This window comes from Chiroxiphia lanceolata, chromosome 6 (assembly GCF_009829145.1).
Source record: "Chiroxiphia lanceolata isolate bChiLan1 chromosome 6, bChiLan1.pri, whole genome shotgun sequence".
NCBI classification, from domain to species: Eukaryota; Metazoa; Chordata; class Aves; order Passeriformes; family Pipridae; genus Chiroxiphia; species Chiroxiphia lanceolata.
The window spans coordinates 16,457,121-16,474,605 of record NC_045642.1 but is presented as its reverse complement, the minus strand read 5'-3'; the positions used below and the strand labels follow the sequence as shown (position 1 = coordinate 16,474,605).

Sequence of the window (17,485 nt, the reverse complement as noted above, 5' to 3'; positions counted from 1 at the left end):
TCCCCAGCAGCAGAATAGCTGGTCAAAGCTGTGTCATGGTCGAGGAGGAGGGCTGTGATCCCATGAAATGCCTTGTGTGATGTGTGGGAATGAGAATTTGAACACAAGCCCCGTGGCAATGCTGGGTGGGGAGATGTCTCAGCTTTGAAACAGTAATGTTTCCATTCAGGACATATATCTGAGCTCTTCAGTACTTCAGTGCCGGGGTGAGCCAGAAGAGCCCAGGGTGTTGTTGCACAGCATGGGTTCTTTGCAGCAGGAGGTTACTGTAGACCTAAACCTTGATCTGCTCAAAAGGTGATTTTTGACTTGAAAATCCAGGCCTATGTGGTCCCAAACAGGCCATAGGTACCTGCTACATTGGAGGAAATATCAGGCAGGTTAAGTTTCCCCAGAGCATACAGAGAACAGGTACACTTCAGGGTAACAAGTGAACCCGTGGTGAGGGTGCCCTGGAGTGTGAGAGCCAGGCTGGCAGTCCCAGGTTCAAGAGTGCAGAGATTCAGAACGGCAACCAAAATCTTCCTTGAAGAAATACCACCTTTAATAAAGAGTAGAGCAAGAGCAGCAGCAACCCAGCTCATCTCCACTGCAGGTCACTGGCCATGCCTTCACCGCAGGTCACAGGCATCATCACTGAGAGCTGCCTGTGAGTCAATGGACAGTTTGCTCTCATTGCTCTGGCCATCTCCCTGCTGCCCCAGCTCTGGCCTAGCCCCATGGCCTTGGTGCAAAGTCTAACTCTAGCATCACATCTTCAATCAGTTTTTCTCCAACATCTTGCACGGTCTGTATTTACCAGTCTTTTTCCCTTATTTTTGCGGGTGGCCATGCCACCGTGCCCTGCCCTAGACGGTGCTGCCAGCTGTGGGTTGACCTGTGCTCCATCCCCTGGCAGCAGCTGGGACTGCAAGAAAAGGGAATGCCATCGCAGGAATCTGGTTTTAACAGATTCCCAACATTTTTGTGTTTTCCTATATTGGTGACAGAGCCACAGATAATTGTTTTGCTCTGAACAGATATGTGAAACCTCAGGATCTTTTCCAGGTTGTGAAGACTATGAAGCCCAACAGGAGAGGATGAATTCCTCAGGAAAGGTTCCAGAAACTAAAACCACATGCAGACTAAAGAAAGAAATCAGGATGTAAAAGCCTTTTTTGGAGATGAAGGTGGCAGCGGTGTGAGTTTAGCAAGGTCCAATGCAAATGGCTTGAAATGTGTTCTTAAATGGGATGCATGCCAAAATGGGGCAGTCAAAGCAACAGCTCCATGGGGTGAAGAAGGGCAAACATTTTGAGAATGATATCCGGGCTCTGTAGTCAAAACCATAAAGGAAAAATGGGCATTACATCAGTGCTCATTTCTGCTTGATGTTCCTGAGGTCAGGTCAGGGATCTTGCAGAAGCAAAGGAGCTGCTGCTGGAGAAGTGCTTACCAAGAGGGACTTCAGTCTTTGGTGGTCCTCTCACATGCTTGGCATATGCCAGGCTGAGCCAGATGCCCCCTCCCAACCCTGGATGCATGAACTGAAGGGTGACCTTGGCCCCTTCCTGTCACTGTTTCCACTGCAGAGAAGCACCCATGGTTTGGTCAGCCAAAATGCACATGGATGCACAGGTATGCACACTGGACACTTGCTTTGTAACACCTGCTTTATCAACATTTCATCAGAATTTTATGGGGTCAGTTTTTTCATCATTTGGGATTAAAATTCATTATTTCAGGACAAGGTGTCAGCATTTGAAAAAAAGTGGCCAGGTTTAGGTTGCAGACGTACTGAAAAAGCGACTTCAGAAGTGGGAGAGGAGCACGCCATGGTTTGGAACCTCGATGTGCTTTTACTAGGTCTCGGTCTTCTTCACTGTGATTTCTTTCTTTTGCCACTGAAATCAGTGTAAGCCCAGGGGCTAAGACACCATTCATTTGGGATAAGTTTTAAAAATCCCCACAAATAGGTAGGAAAAGCTTGAGACTTGGGTGTGCAAGATCTACTGGCAGGCATGTCTGCAGAGCCAGGACCCTACTGGGTCCCAGCCTCTGAAGTGGAGGAGGTTTCTGATAAGGGGAAAAAAGGGTAGATTTTTTTCCATTGAAACTTCCACAGAATGGTTTATTGTCAGTGTAGGGTGGGTGGTGTCATTTATATTTGATTTTCCATTTTCTGATTAGAAAAGAGGAAGCTGAATTATTTTCTGACAAAAAGTTATGTTTCAGAAGTTGGCAGTTATGTAAAACACCCCCACTGCCAAAATCCAGTATTACAAAGCCCAAACGACAACAACCTGGAAATCAAAAGCCAAATTTATTTCTGTTATCCGTTTTCTTCCAAAATCTGAAAACATTCATGGAAAATTTCAGTGTGAGCAAACATACACATCCTGGAGATCCTGGCAATTCTGGCACTTACCAGGCAGGAAAAAAAAAAAGCCATATTTTGACTGTCTCTTTCAACAACAGAAAGGAGGCTGGAGGAGCTCAAATGATTTGTCCACCTTCTGTTGACAGTCCTGAAGCCAACTGGGGATGGAGGGAAAGGATTGAGGCTCAGATCATTTCCTTGTGCTCTCTTATGGGCTTGCTTCACTTCCTCTTATTGTCCTGGATCTGATCCTGCTGCTCTGCCCAAAAGGACTGGGAGGGACAGGGAAGGGGGAAGGGAGGGCATGTGAGAGTCAGCCTGGCATTGAGCTTGGAAAAAAAACAGCCTCCTTCCTCCCCATGGCATGCAGGAATAATTCACCCACAGACAATGTGCTGGCAGTGACTTTCCAGATCAATTTATAGCCTGACCTAAAGCTTTCTTCCTGCCCAGAATGAAAGGAGAAGGAAGAATGGCTAATTTTTGTTCAAAATAGGTGTCTTTGGTGAGGTTAGTCTACATCAGAGTGAATTTGAGGTCTTAACACTGAATCTGCTCAGTGCATGCTTTCCAACTCAAGTCATCACTGCAAGCCAGTTATTAAGGAATCACCCTGCAGATAAGGAGAGAGGCTGTAAGCAGGTTTAAAATTTCCTAAAAAGCTGATAAGATGGTTAAAAAGAAATAAAGGCCAGGGTATAGTCTGGCTGTTTCTTAAAGTAAATCTATGAGTTCCCAGAGTAATAGAGAGCACTCTATCTGTGGTTTCCCGGAAAGGAAATAATACAGTCAGATTAACTCCGGGAAAGTGGCAGCCTTCCCTTCCTCTCCAGATAAGCCAGAGCAGCATAGCCCATCCAGCCACCTCAAGGACATGATCTGCCACCCAATCACCAGGGACTGTAATGGTCAGTGCCCTGCAATGGCTCCCCTCCATTCCCACTCGTGTGTGCATCACTCCCCTTTCTTCAAATCTGGAGCGGTGCCCTTTTGGGTAAGGGTTCATGTGCACGGCAAACAGGGGCAACTTTGGTCCTTTCTTTTCTAGGCAGTGTTAACAACTCAGCAGCCCAAAGAATTTGTCTTGCAATCCCCTCTGCGGCTCAGCTTTCTATTTTCTATTCAAGCAGCATGAATGAACTGAAGCCTCTATTTGCATTCTTTTCAAATTGCCCTCCACCGCTTGCATGAGACCTCTGGAAGTTTGTCGAAAGAGTAGCAGAGCCAAGATATTTTAGCCAGGCATGATGCCCCACCACTACTGCAAAAATCACTTCAAAGCAACTGCTGAGTCAGAGTAAAGGGGACTGAATGAGTTTGCTTCCCAAAGATCACAATGCAAACCCCAGAAAGAGGAGGAGCAGGAAGGCACGTCAATGGATGCAGCATTCCCTGTCCTTGAGTCACTTCTCCTGCAGGAATTCATAAGATGTGGCATCTCCCAAGCACATCTGAGAGAAACATATGACCTGGGCAAGGACACAGGGCTTTGAGGGAGGCTTTATAAAGAAATCCCATCCTGGATTACTGGTAAGGACACCGCTTAAGGCACCCATTCTAGGGTTTGGGGGGGTAGGGGGCTAAAGATGCCTGCTCTGCCACAACACAGGGTCAGCAAGCCAACAGCATCGTGTTTGCAAGCCAAGAAGCCACATGCTCCAGTGTGGAAAGTGCATAGGGTTGCTTTCAGGCTTCCTTCCCTGAGGTCCCAGATAAAGGGGGGAAAGCACCTTTGTTCTCCTTTGCCTTCACCTTACTGCAGCTTTGAAAAAGGGAAGAGCTGCCCATTTATGTTATTTTCATTTTTGGAAAGCAAAGTGTAGACATTTTTTTATTTTAAGGCTTTCTACAGTTTTAAAATTGATGCAGTATTTTCCTCTGCACCTACTGGAGAGCAGTGTAGCTCACTGTATGCCATTTGTCTCCAGGACAGCTCATGCTTTGGGGAGGAAAGTCCTTCCCTGACCTTGGTGGTTACCACTTCCTCCTCTTCTTCTCTTCTTCATCAAGGTACTTTCTGATTCCTTTTTCCAAGAGACACAAGGGTAGGGGAATGGTGGGGAATGTCCATCATGGTCGCCTTCTGCTCCTCATCCTCTCTTCTGCTCCAGACTCAGGTAATCACCAGCTGGGCCCACACTGTGTCCAAACCCCTATCTCACCTATCATCCAAATCTGCCAAGAAATCATCATACTGCATCACGAGCTGGGTAAGAGAGGATGCTCCTGCCCCATCTTAAGATTTCAAAACAATTCCCACTCTGTGTTTGCTGAAACCTTCTGGAGTCTTTCAGCAGAAGGAAAAGTGTCCACCCTAGGGTAGCCCAGAGCCTGGTGGTTAGCATGTGAACTTTGGTAATTGCACGCAGAGGAAGAAGAACAGGCACCCGAACCTTCTGTGTCCCTTCATCCCTTCAAATCCTGCCTTGCTAAAACCAGTCTGGTCTTGCAGGCAGTGCTGATCTTGATGAATCAACATTTTCCAGCAGAAAAAGTGACATTTACAATTTCCCAACCAGTTCTAATTGAGACCATTCAGAAAAAGCAAACAAACAAAAGATCAGACCAAACAATGGCAGAGGACAGGAAATGAGCTGGGCATCTCCGAAGAGCTGTCCTCACCTGAACATCACTGCCAGGGCAGGAGTGCCAGCAGATAATCAGGTCTGGGCCAGATGCAAGAGCCACCATGGTTGTGTGAGTTTGTTCTTGCTGCAAATGACTGCTCTGTCCTTCGGCTCTGAACACATGTAGGCTCTCTCTGCAATGCAAGATGCATCTCTGGTGATTTCTAGACTGTTCTGGTTTGCACCTGTCCTTGGCATGACCCATGCGCCCCCTTCCTCAAGAAGCCAGTGGAACCTCCACAGACTTGGATATACCCCTTTTGTTTTATCTGTTTCCATCACCACTGTGCAGCACTTGGAGAAGTGCTAGTACCAGTCTGGCAGTCAAGCACTCAAGGCTCCTCCCACACCACCTCTTTCTCTTCCAGTATTCATACTTCCAACCTTTCTCATCAGCAGACCTATACAATTTTGCTAGGTAGATACAGAGGGAAGCCTCGGATCTGCACTAGGAAGTCTCAGTCTTGTTTCAGAAGAGCTTCTACCCACTCGCTTTCCATGGAACCCTAACTCTTTGTGCAGGATCTCAATCCTAGGTGATGGAGGACAAGTCTGTGTGACTCCAGTAAGTCTTGGGTTTTTAGGAACACATCTCTTGGATATGCCTTCCCTCAAGAACATGTTTGGGATCAGCATAGCATCTCCGTGGGGTGGGTGGATGGATGGATAGTTGGGATTGCTGGAACTTTGCTGCATGCCTAAATATGTTTGTGGCCTTCTCAGGAGCAATAGCTCTGCCATTTTCACTGTAGAAACACCTGTCCTGATCTCATGGGGCACCAGGACAGGTAGGAGAATTGCTTCTAGGGAGTCCCCTTTAGAAACAACTGGAGCTATACACTGTGAGGTTTGGTGGGTACCAAGTAGCTCAGAAACAGCAAACATCTTACCATGCTTTCCTAACCAAAAGATTTTGGCCTGAGGCTGCTTGCCACAGTTGAAAGCTCTGCTGCTGGGAATATTCATCGAGGCCCAGAGGAAAGGGCAATTGAGAGGGATGGAAGGATGGCCAGGGGGAGCAGGACTGGCTGAGCAACACTGGTGAGGCACCTGCAGGAGGAGGTCTTGGGCTCTTGGATGCATAAAGGGAACCTGTATGGAAGGTCACCACAGGGAATCACAAGTGCTTTCTGATTTCAATTTTTATGTCTGTACCTTCTTTTCAGCAGCTCCTTCAGCTGCTCTTCCAGCCTTTCAGTTTGTAGTGGCTGGGCCAGTTTTGTACTCATGATAGGAGCAGGAGTAATGCATCCTGGCAGGGATGAGATGGCAGCTTCCATCTGTGTAGTTCCACCAGGGGCAGTTAGAACTGGTTTGGGAAAAGAGGCTGTTAAAACCACAGCCTCCTCTCAGACAAGATTTCAAAATCTGCTACCAGCAAAGTGCAGCCCTGGCCACTGCTGTCACCTCTGCCAGGCTGAGCCCATCCCACAGGGACCTCCTGCATGTCTTTCACTAGACTGGCATGGGAGTCCCTAGGCAGAGGGAACACACCCCTTCCCTACACTCTGTGCCACTCCAGCTAGCTGGCATTGCTGTGGCAGCTTTTCCTCCCAGAAAGTGGTGATTGTAGGGCCAGATACTTGAAAAAGGTTTGCAGCAACAGGAATACTGCCCAATATGTGGCCAACAGACTCAAAGCTTCACTCAAAATTCCTTTTGGATTGAATCCGCTTTCAGTACATGGCTTGTCATATACTTACGAATGATAAGCACATCCCACAGCTGGGACTCTGCCTGCGCCTTCCACAAGCAGAATGGGGAACTGGATACATTTTCTGAATTGGCCATGGTGGTCATCCATGGTTTTTCTAAGTACAGTTAATAGGTGATTAATTCTTTGATTAATCTGCACTGTTTCCATTATGTAGCTGAGGAAGTTCAGTCTCCCAGCTGCATGGCTCTATTTGGGCTGTGAACTGCAGGAAGATGATCAGTATGACATTATCCCAGATATTCCCCTGTAATGTTTCCCTAGCGAGGGAAGTCTTGTTCAAACCTCTCTGCCTTCTCCTCCTTGCCCCAAGCACTGGGGGTACCAGATGCTCGGCGCACCTACTCCGATGCTGTGTAATATCCCTCCTCCCTCATTCCCATGGAGCTCATTTCACACAAACACAGAATATTCTGAGTTGGAATGGTCTCACAAGGATCATCAAGTCCAACTCTTAAGTGAATGGACCATACAGGAATCCAACTCATGTCCATGGTGTTATTAGCACCATGCTCTAACCCCCTGAGCTAATCTCAGGGTTGTATGGAAGAGGGATAGCGGGAAGTGATGCCTGGCTCCAGGACCTTGTAAAACTGCCTTACCCAAACGCAGACACTGACGCCCTAAAGGAGACACCAGTGGCCCCCTCCCCATGACATGGACACATGAACCAGCACAGTCCTTCCAATAGATCACAACATTTATTCCATTGCTTTGAAGGTGCAGTAGCATAAGTGCATGTTTCTACCTGTGGCCTGCGAACTCCCCACCGCCGGCCTCGCCACTAGTTGCAGTAGTTTTCCAGTTGGTAGAGGGAGCATGTGTTGTGGCAGCATTGCTCAACAATCCCTCGCTTCACTTTCTCAAACTCCTCCTGCTGGAAGGGCAGCTCTCCCACCTCACCATGCAAGGGACCGCTCACTGCCAGGGAAGAAAAAGAGAAGCTGCGGGACATCACACAGCATCAGGCCAAGCTTCTGAGCCCTGCAGACCCCCCCTTAGCAGACACCAGATTGTTAAGCTTAAGGAAGGACATTGCAAAGGTTTCCCCAGGTTGATGATGCTTGGAGCACCTTCAGGTCCCTGTTTCCTCTTCCAAAATAATCCTATGGTGTTCAGAATGTGCCAAGATGAGCGGATATCAGCAGAGTGAAGGACAAAGGGACACAAGGGCTTTATTGAGGAAGGTGTTTGGAGAAGAAGAGAAAGTCTACATCCTCCCTGGTGTGAGCAGCTAGTAAATAAGATGATAAAATGGGATGATCTGCTCTACAGAGATGAGTTGTTTGGGACTGCAGCCCCCCTTGGGATTGTCCATAGAATTGCTGGGACAGTCCAGTCCTGAACCTGGGTGAATTTCCCAGTTGTTCCTGAACAGCCTGCTCCAGTTGGCTGCCTGGATATAGCCCCAAGACAATGGCAAAAGCATTTGTGTGTGTCCCTGTTCACAGCTGGGGGCAAGTTTTAGAAGCAATGGTAAATTAGGGTATTTGGGCACAGATAAAACTCAACAGAATGTCTTATTTACTGGAGAGAACTTGAAAACATGTGCACAGATCTGTTCAGGTTTTAGTTGCACAATGAAAATATGAAAAATGGCGAATAAATCAGTGATTTTTTCCTGCAGGAAGAAAAGAGCCCCTAACAACAAAGAGAAAATACCTGGAAAGCGAGAATGAGGTGTGGTTTCTAGGGCAATATGAAAGTGCAGCACAGGATGCAAAATCCCCAAGCCCCCAAAGCGTGGTGCAATGAACAAGGCACAAGAGTAACATGAAATCATTATGCTAGTGTGCTAGGAGGGAAATTTAGAGAAGATTTGGTCCAACATTAAGTAGAAGAGGAAATAGCTAGTCAATGTTTTGTACTTTACTTGTCTTCATCCTTCAAGCCAGCTGTGAGTAGATTGTAAACACAACCAGTTTGTGTGACAAAGAGGTGGTGGCTCAGGCAAAAGTCCTGGAAAAAGGGGTACAAAGTCCTCAAATACTTGCAATCTGTTTAGCCTGATCAAATTCTCTGTACAGTATTTAGGGAATTTGGCCAAGGATATTTCCAACCCCTTTGTGGTGGTCTTCAGAAATAAATAATCAGAGAACAGAGCAAATAACATCACAGCTGGGCATTCTAAACAAATCATGGCAAACCCTCAGCTATAACAATACCTGGTTTAACCTTACAAAGACCTCTAAGACTATATCACAGGATGGTTACACACACAGAAGAAGGAATTGGATACCAATGAAAACAGTATGTGATGGAAAGAGAAATGATGGGAGAGAGGTATTGTAGTGAGGGGAGATTAAGTAATGGTCCATCTTGAAATGAGAGGGGTGTGCTTGGCAGGGGTCTCTTCTGCATCTATTCACAGTCTTCATTAGTAGCTTGGAAGATAGAATAAAGATTGTGCTTGCTGGGTTTATAGAGGAGCCAGAGCTGAGGAGCCACAGGTACCCATGTCCAGGAGAGATGACCTTTGCATTACAGCTGGACCATTACAGGTCCTGGCCCTATCTAAATGCAAACACCATGCTGAAGGGCAGTTATCTGAACCGCATTATCCCACCTGCATTGCCATACAGACACCACGTGCTCGACCAGGGGCAGTGACCCAGCACTGCCAGGGGTGCTGGCAGGGCTGTCTTCTCCTGAGTCCTGGCTCTTGCACTCATCAATGGCTCAGGAATCCTAAGGAGGGGGAACTAAAGCAGCTCCACCAGCATTTTGCCACCATGAAATAAAAGACATGATAAAATGCCTCTTGAAGGGTAAGATTAGTACTCAAATTTACATTTGAAATTATAGAAACACGGAAAAATGAGTTCAGTAAGCAACAGAAAAGACACTAAAGGTAGGCAGTGAGACTGTGTTGCACATTCAGGACAAGGGTTTGACTGTGGTAGCAAACCTTCAAGGACTGCTAAGCCACCCAAGGGAGGGCCAAGATATCCCAGGGAGACAGCAGTTACTATCAATGGAAAATGCAGCGCTACTTTGAAAAAGGCAAAGTGCCTGTGTAGAGAGGAACAAGGTGTGAAACTTGAAATATTGTTCTTCCAGTCTAATCACTCTACGTGGCACTGTCGAAACCTCAGCTGGGATCCAATGTTCTTCTCCAGGCCCCACCAGTCAGTAAGGATGTGGACAAATGCAGAACAACTTGCATGGTTAGAGATCTAGGAAATATGACCTAAGAAGGTAGTAGGGTTGTGTAGCTGAGGACAGGTTAAAACTAGACATGAGAACAGTATTTAAATATTTTGAAAAGCAGTCGTAAAGAAGAAAGGAGTAGACTCTTCCCCATGTCCACTACTGAGAAGACAAGAAATAATTTATAGCATGGGATGTTCAGGTTAGATATTGGGAAGAAACACTCAAGAAGAAGGTCAGTTAACCTAGGGAACAGGCAGTTTCAGATGGCAGAAGAAGCTTTCTCTCTAGAGGTTTTTATGAATATACTAGGCAAGCATGGGTAAGGAATAGAATGGGGACAACTGATCCTGTCTTGGGGCAGATGGAGGCTTCTTGAGTTCCTTCCACCTTTATATTCTATGAATATGCCCAGGCCAGTGTAATGGCTGCACAAAGAAATAGATGAATTTGAGCTATCAGGCACAATTCCTTTTGTCTCATAAATCCTCTTTCCCTGCCTGCCCTCTCATCTACCTTTTTAACTTGAAGAGCTTTTCACTGGCAATGTGATGCTGCTGGTATGCTAAAGGTATTCCTGGCATTCCCCATCAAGGACATTCCTGGTGTCACTGTCAAAGACAGGCAGTTGTTGCATTTCACATCACTTAGCATAGACTGCTTTCACAGTCAGCCTGACTTACCCAGAGGCTGCTCGACATCCCGTCGGGCTTTGGGGTAGTAGAAGAAACCTCGCTCTCCACATACCAGGTAGAGAGCCTCCACCAAGTGGGAGCCACAGAGGTGCTGATTGGCAGCCCCGTGGCTGGTCCCAGGTCCAGAAAGAGCGAGAAGGGCCAGAAGAGGCAGCGATCGGATCCAGAGAGCCATGGTGAGCAGGGTGAGGCCTAAGGTTAAGAGCCAGAGAAGACACAGGGAGTCTAGGAGGAAAAATTAGGTTGTAATCAAGATCCTTTGGCATGAAAATGAGACCAAAGCAGGAGATACACCTTCTAAAGATGCACTAGCTTGAGAGGGAAGGAGAGTTCTCTGCATCAGGCTTTACAAGTCACAGTAAATGACTGATGGTTATAACCATAAATCCATCTCCATCCACATATTCACATCACTCTTCATCTCCCTGCTGTCTTGTCTCAAAAGGCCAAATTAGGCTGAAGAGCCATCCCACCAAGCCCTATAGCATACATACCCAGGAGAGGGAAGATCAGCAGACACTTACAGAGGAAAAACTCTCTCTGTCAAATCAGAAGGGTCTGTAATTTATGATGGCCCCAAACCAGCACGATGTGCTCAAAGGCCTGAGGAGACCTCATTTTCTTGGGCCAACAAGCCAGTTACATCAACTTAAGAAAACAGCTCTGCTAAACAGATGGAAGTTAAAAGGGAGGCAATCTGACTTACCCAAAGAGGTGGCAGCAAGAGGTGGAGAGACGTTTGCTCTGAGAGATGATGATTGGTAGTAATATCCCCATTCTCTTGTTCCCATATTTATACTCTTTATGTTAGCCCAAGTGACACAAGAGCTATGAGCCCCACCTCCTTGATGACACTCTAGCCAAAATTTTTGCTACTTGTGCAAATTAATTTCCCTCTGCTTAACATCCACAGGTCTTTATGCATGTTAGGACAGAAGCAAGAGTTTGCAGTTTCCATCTCATTTAGTCCAACCTGTTTTCTCTTCCCTGAAGCTCTGTTCTGAGCCATCAGTGACCCTTTTAGCAGGAGATAATGGTGCTATTACAGCTGCAATGATTACTGATGACACTAATGCTGGCAATAGACACTGTTGGCATTGAGGTGGCTCAACATCTGTTTCTAAAATGTAAAATTAAAAGCAAACATGTTAATCTGTTTGATTTATATTACCTTGGAAAGTATGCAGCAGTGGGACCAAGTTATTGGTGAAATCATGCTACTGTCAGGTGCTAAAAGAAGGAAAACACATTATTGAGCTGAGGCTATCGGTGGCCCCACTCATTGGCCATGCGGTCCACAGCAAAAAACACGTGTCCACAGCTTGGGCAGGGGGAGGAATGACATCTGCATTTTGCAGGAGACCTTAGATCATCATTTTGGCTCAGCTCAGGGCCAGAGTTTGAGCATTTGAAATTGTATAGGTGGAAAAAAAGTGAACCCTTCCACCTTCTCCCGCTGAAAGGCAGGTCCCCTCCTTCACCTGCCCCTTCAAATTTCTGTTTGGGATTAAGCAGAGCAAAGACTCAGTCTCTGGCATTTGCAGGTGAGAGCTCTGAGCATCTTAGCTCTTCTCTCTGGGGCTGTGCCCAAAATGGTCTTTACCACCAAGAAATATTTCTGGTAAAGCTCAGTGAAAAACAGAAAATATCTAATTAGTCCATTCTGGCTGGTAAATTTGCTTTTAATAGGAGACGGTGGTCCAGGAGTGGCCCACTGGCTTTTATGGGTCTGATTTTGGCAACAGATCTAGCTCTCTTTCACAACATTATCCAATTTTTGGGTACCTCTGTGCTCAATTTTTCTGCCACAATACCAAGCTTGTACCTCTTTCTGCTTAAAGGGTGCTTTCTTTTGCTTTCTTTTTTTTTTTTCTTTCTTCCTGAGAAGGCCCATTTTAAATGCTGGGGATGAGATCATCCTCAAACTTCCCATTGCTCCAAATTTTGAGACAAATGCTCAGCACAAGTGAGTAGGAGACATTTTCATTTGTTTGAACTCTGTTGCTTGTTTAACTTAGAATAAGCCTGATTCTTCATACACAGCATAAATCAGAAGGAAGTTCACTGAAATCAGCACAGTGCCTCAAAACTCAAATCAGAGCTTTGATTTCTGGAGTAGTCAAAGCAATTCCATCCATCAATATCTAGGAGGTAGGAAGTCCCATATGCCCCTTTGAGTGTGAAGTATCATATGTTTGCTAAATGACTGTGATTGCAAAAAGGTTCATGAGAGGCACTAAATCTCTGATGAGCGCTCAGGGAGGGGACCCATTTGCTCAAATGGATGCAAGACAAGGTTATCAGTTACATCCCCTGCCATGTAGGTCTTTCAGCCTCCTGCTAATAAATCCAAGTTGTGATGCCCAACTACAGTTAATAGCACTTCTGCACAATGTGTAACACTATCTCTCTTCCCCTCAAAAAAGATATTGGATGTACTTGAATGACCTAGTGGTATATCCATGAAGAGGGACTCAGGTTCCAGCAAGATATAAGTTCAGAGAATTCACTTGGACCTTCTTTTTACTGGGAAAAGATGGGGAATTAGTAGTTACAAAGGATAAAACCTGGCATTTTACCCCACTTGAAGTAGGTTGTCAAAGCCAGGAGCAGAAGACTTGTGTGACTCATGCTTTCTCCAGAGGAGGGATTCTGCAGCTGGCATCTCACACGAAGAGGACAATTTGAAGGATTGCCCTACAGATCCCCTTGGAGATCATTTTCCTGCACAGTGAGAGGCCCAATGGACCTCAGTCCAGTGATTGCTTTGGAAAGGCTCCAGAGCAGGGTGTTCCCCAGGTTAATCACATGCTGAGATTTGCCATTTAGGGTTTTCCTTCTTGTGCTTTTGAATGTTACCTGAGGTCACTTGAAAGCGCATTTTATTGACAGAGGGATTTTGTAAGGAGGCTCCTCTATCCACTATTTTCTCCCTTCTAGACAGCTTCCCTGCTGGACTCTTCCCTTTTCCTGAGGCTTACACCACTGATGTAGCAAAAAAAGTTGTGTTATTTTGTTTTGGAAGTGCCATGCTATCAGTCTGTTACTTCTCTTGGCTAACCAAATCCTGGAGTTAGCTTCAAAAAGCTTGTGGCATTTCTGCAGTGTGCCGCAGCAGGGGAAGGGCTGACTGTACCCGAGCATTGAGGAATTCCTCTTGTCTCCTTGTAGTTTGGGTACAGAAATAAGCCAGAAGATTTATTGCAGGGGAAAAAGATATCATGCTGGCTCAATCTTCAGCACAGGCCAAATTTTTTTTTGCAAAAGTTTCCTACTTTGATTTTTTTCCTCTTCCAAAATACGATCACTTTGATTATTTATTGGAAAATGTATTTTCTTACCATAAATGGTCCTTTGGAATAAGAAAAATGCTAGCAGTGATATAAATGGATATAAAATGGATATAAACTGCGGAAAGTTTTGTCTTAGAGAGAAAGCTCCCATGTCAGCAGTGAAGTGAGAGAGGGGGCCAAGAGGGGAGCCCATTTCTAGATGGAAAAGCTTTTTCTCCTGAAAAATCTCAGCTTACTCTTTCCAGGCTGGGCTTCCCCATGATTTTCATGTGATTAGGCAATGATGAGCCAAGCACTCACCCATTGTTTCAGCTATGCATGCCTCCTGCCACCTCCCCAGATCCTCAGGTCCACATCGGGCTCATTTGGCTGAAGGTTGGAAGCATCTGGGTGGGAGTGTGTTGCTCCTGCCCTTCATGCTAAACCACCTCCAGGCGTGACTTGAAGCCACCTCCTTCCCCCACATACCCCCGACCCCAAGCAGTTGCATCAGTGGGAACAAGATTTAGGCAATCCCCAGTGTCATGGAATCAAGTTTTACAGTCCGTTTAGAGCACAATAAAATCTTTACTACTGTAGATGTCTCACATTTTCAAACCCTGTCCTGAAAAAATAACAAGCCCGTTACAGGAGAAATAGTTAACTATTACAAGTTTGTGCAAGTTTTAGTGACAGCAAAGGTCAGGAGGCAAGCGAGTTCTCAGAGAGCACCCAGGGACCCCAAAATGCCACCCACATCCCCATTACTGCTCTGGTGCTCGGCAGCCACCACCAGGACTGTTCTTCCTACGCCTGCATATGTGTTGCCCCAAAAGATTAGCAGAGAGCCACACAGCAATGACTGCATGGCTTCTCTTCCCTGAACGGTGAATTCAGTGGGTTGTGAAGCAAACAGCCCCAATTCACAGCTGTGCTGTGCCATCAGCCTGCCAAAGCATGGCCCCAAGTCACCCTGAGGGATCTGCATTCCCAAGAGCAGCTTTTGGGGGTGACCAGCCCCTGGGCTGGGCGTCTCGGTATGGCCACTGGTAGCCAGTGGGGGTGTGTAGCTGGGACAGTGCATCCAAGTACGTGGGCCATTTTAGCTACAGCTTTTCACTCAGCACAGGGAAAAGGGACCAGCAGTTGTGCCCTCCAGGCTTTGTTCCCCTCCCTATGCAGGATGCAGCCACAGCTGGTGACATGGTGGGGAGAGGTGGTTTCCAGATGCTCTGCTCCCATCGGTGTGTCCAAGCACATGTGCAGCAGCAGAGTGCAGCCACCCCATCAGTGGCAGTGATGCGAGATGAAGGGTAGGGAGGTGAACATGGCGCCAAAGAGGGTGATTAATCCCGGGAATACTTGTAACCAAATCCTGAGATATCTGCAAAGTTATGTGGCAGTGGAGGCAGCCAACATGGCCTCAGGGGGGAGAGGAAGCTGCTACAGCAAAGGGTGAGGTTTGGCTTATCTGGAGTCGCACAATGAGAGATGCCCTTGCTTCAAACAGGGCATTGTGCAAGCAGACAAGGGGGACACTCACTGGGATACAAGTAATCTCTGCTGCTTCTATAAACTAATCTGGGTGGATGCCTGCGTGCAAGGCATGTGAGATGTCCCCATTGCCCCATCAGCCACCAGGGTCAAGGGAGATGCTCCTGCCAGACTGGATTTCACAATTGTCCAGGCTCTTCCAGACCGAGGACATTATCCTGCTGCTTAGAGCAAAAAGGATGGATTCATAATACAGAGGGTGTATCCCAAAGCCCATTGTAACCAACCAGGTCTGACCCATCAGTTTCCATCACCTTTGGGTTACCTGTGAAGTGCAGAGAGGATTGTGAGTACAGTCCCACCTCTGGAGATACAGCTCATTGGTAGAAGATGCTTCAGGGGGCAATTCCAAAGAGCCCGTAGCTCTCATCAGAGAACAAGGGAGATTCCCAGGTGTGCTGCAGCCTGCTGTGACTCAAACCCTCTGGCTACTCTCTGGTACATCAAGCCTCTTGGCAGGGAAATGATGATCTTTGGCAATCCCAGCTCACCAAACACCACAGAACCTGCAAGTGAGTTTGGCTCCATCTTGCTGAAGCCCCCCTGGCCTCTGCAGGCTCAAACCTCTACACAAATACCTAAGCAAACTAGACCAAATTTAATGAACTCTAAAGTAAAGCTCCCCAAATCTTTCCTTGGACATGCACATGCAAGGTTATAAATAGAGACGGAAAAAACAGCAAAGCTCCTTTTAACCCCATGAAAATATTACCGGACACATATTTTCTGAGAAGGTAAAGAAGGAAATAGCACCTAAGAGCTGTTAATAGTTCCTAGACACAGCTATTAGCAGACACAGCAGAACAAATTAGTTTGTTTATCAATGATGAGAAGATGAAAACTGCGGCTATTAATGGCCCAAAAGTAATACTTGGCATAGATGGAGAAACATTAGAAGAGGTGATGACACCCTGCTAGAGGACAAGTACTGAGCAACAAAAGTAACAAATAACTTCTACGGAGTGGAGAAGCACTGGAAAAGTAGCCTGATCAGCACCAATCTAAAAATACACATTTTCGGCACTGATACCATGTCTGTCCTTTGTGTCATCAAGTCCATGGGCAAAACCAGAGAGGATCTTGACCCAGTCCTCAAGAAACAACCATGAGAGGGGCTGTTGAGTCCATCAGGGAGCTTTCTCCAGTGTCCACAATTGTAGTCACTAAAATCTCATGGTGCCACTGCCATGGCTTCCATGGAGGTGACATCACAGGTACACCTCAGCCCTGGAAAGCCTTTGGTAGAAGAGAGGAAAGGATGACCTGGTCCTTGGTCACAATGCTGGAAAGCACGGGCAGGCCACCAGAGACCAGCAGGCATAGCAGAAAGTGATGGGTGCTATAACTGAGTGCTATGAGCAGCTGAGGTGGCAAGCAGACAAGGAGAGAAAGGCCAAAAAAATGAAGGAATGGCTGGCTCAGACTGTATGTGTTCCTGCTGTAAAGTGGTCTCATGGATAGAAAATAAATTATTATGTCACATATTTCTGTGGTTTTTTCCACTGCTCATCTCTGCAGCTGGACATATGACATGGTTTCCCCAACGATAAAACTGGGGTCTGCAAGTGATATTGTAGGAGGAAATTGAGGAGCAACGTAGTCATTCTCGCACCACACTTTCTGCTGAGTTTAAATGTGAAGCTTTGAGACCCCATTTTCTAGAAGAAACTGTACTTTTAAAAACCCTGTTCTGCTATTAGGGTGCTCTTGGAGATTTTGGCTAAGGCTGCCCTGATGCCACTGCCCTGAAGCCCCATTTTTCTCCAGGACATCTGGAGGTGCTGCTTGTTCCTTTACTTTTAACACTTTAAGTTCCTCCAGCTGGACTGGGACATGAGACAAGAAATGTGGGGGTTTTTCCTCCTTTTCCCTCACTCCCACAGTGTCATCCATGTGGGAGTTGGTGTTTCACCAACCAGCACAGCTCTTTGCCAAAGGACCTTTCCTAGCGTGGCATCTGGCAGTGAATAAAACCCAGTTCACTATTGGTTGCTCCCAGGCATCCATCTTCCTGGCATTATAGTCAGCTACGCTGGTCATTCCTCACTCCTGGGATTCTCTGCTGGGGCCACGAGGTGCCAAGCACTTGAAAAAGGGCTGCCCCCTTTCCTGCT

At 46.6% G+C, this 17,485-nt stretch overlaps 1 protein-coding gene across 3 annotated transcripts; it reads right to left on the bottom strand.

Annotated features, from left to right (window-relative positions):
- Positions 1 to 7,429: 7,429 nt before the first annotated feature.
- On the bottom strand, positions 7,430 to 16,512 carry INS (insulin). 3 transcript variants are annotated; one of them, XM_032691432.1, is made up of 4 exons: positions 16,402 to 16,512; positions 15,637 to 15,877; positions 10,534 to 10,770; positions 7,430 to 7,621 (listed from the first exon to the last, which is right to left on the bottom strand). In XM_032691432.1, exons 3-4 carry the CDS (start codon positions 10,718 to 10,720, stop codon positions 7,485 to 7,487), a joined length of 324 nt encoding a protein of 107 aa, XP_032547323.1. In that variant the 5' UTR covers positions 10,721 to 10,770; positions 15,637 to 15,877; positions 16,402 to 16,512; the 3' UTR covers positions 7,430 to 7,484. The 3 variants fall into 3 exon arrangements, with proteins under 3 accessions (XP_032547323.1, XP_032547324.1, XP_032547322.1); XM_032691433.1 differs by having other exon boundaries at positions 15,637 to 15,857; XM_032691431.1 differs by lacking the exon at positions 15,637 to 15,877.
- Between the last annotated feature and the right edge of the window lie 973 nt (positions 16,513 to 17,485).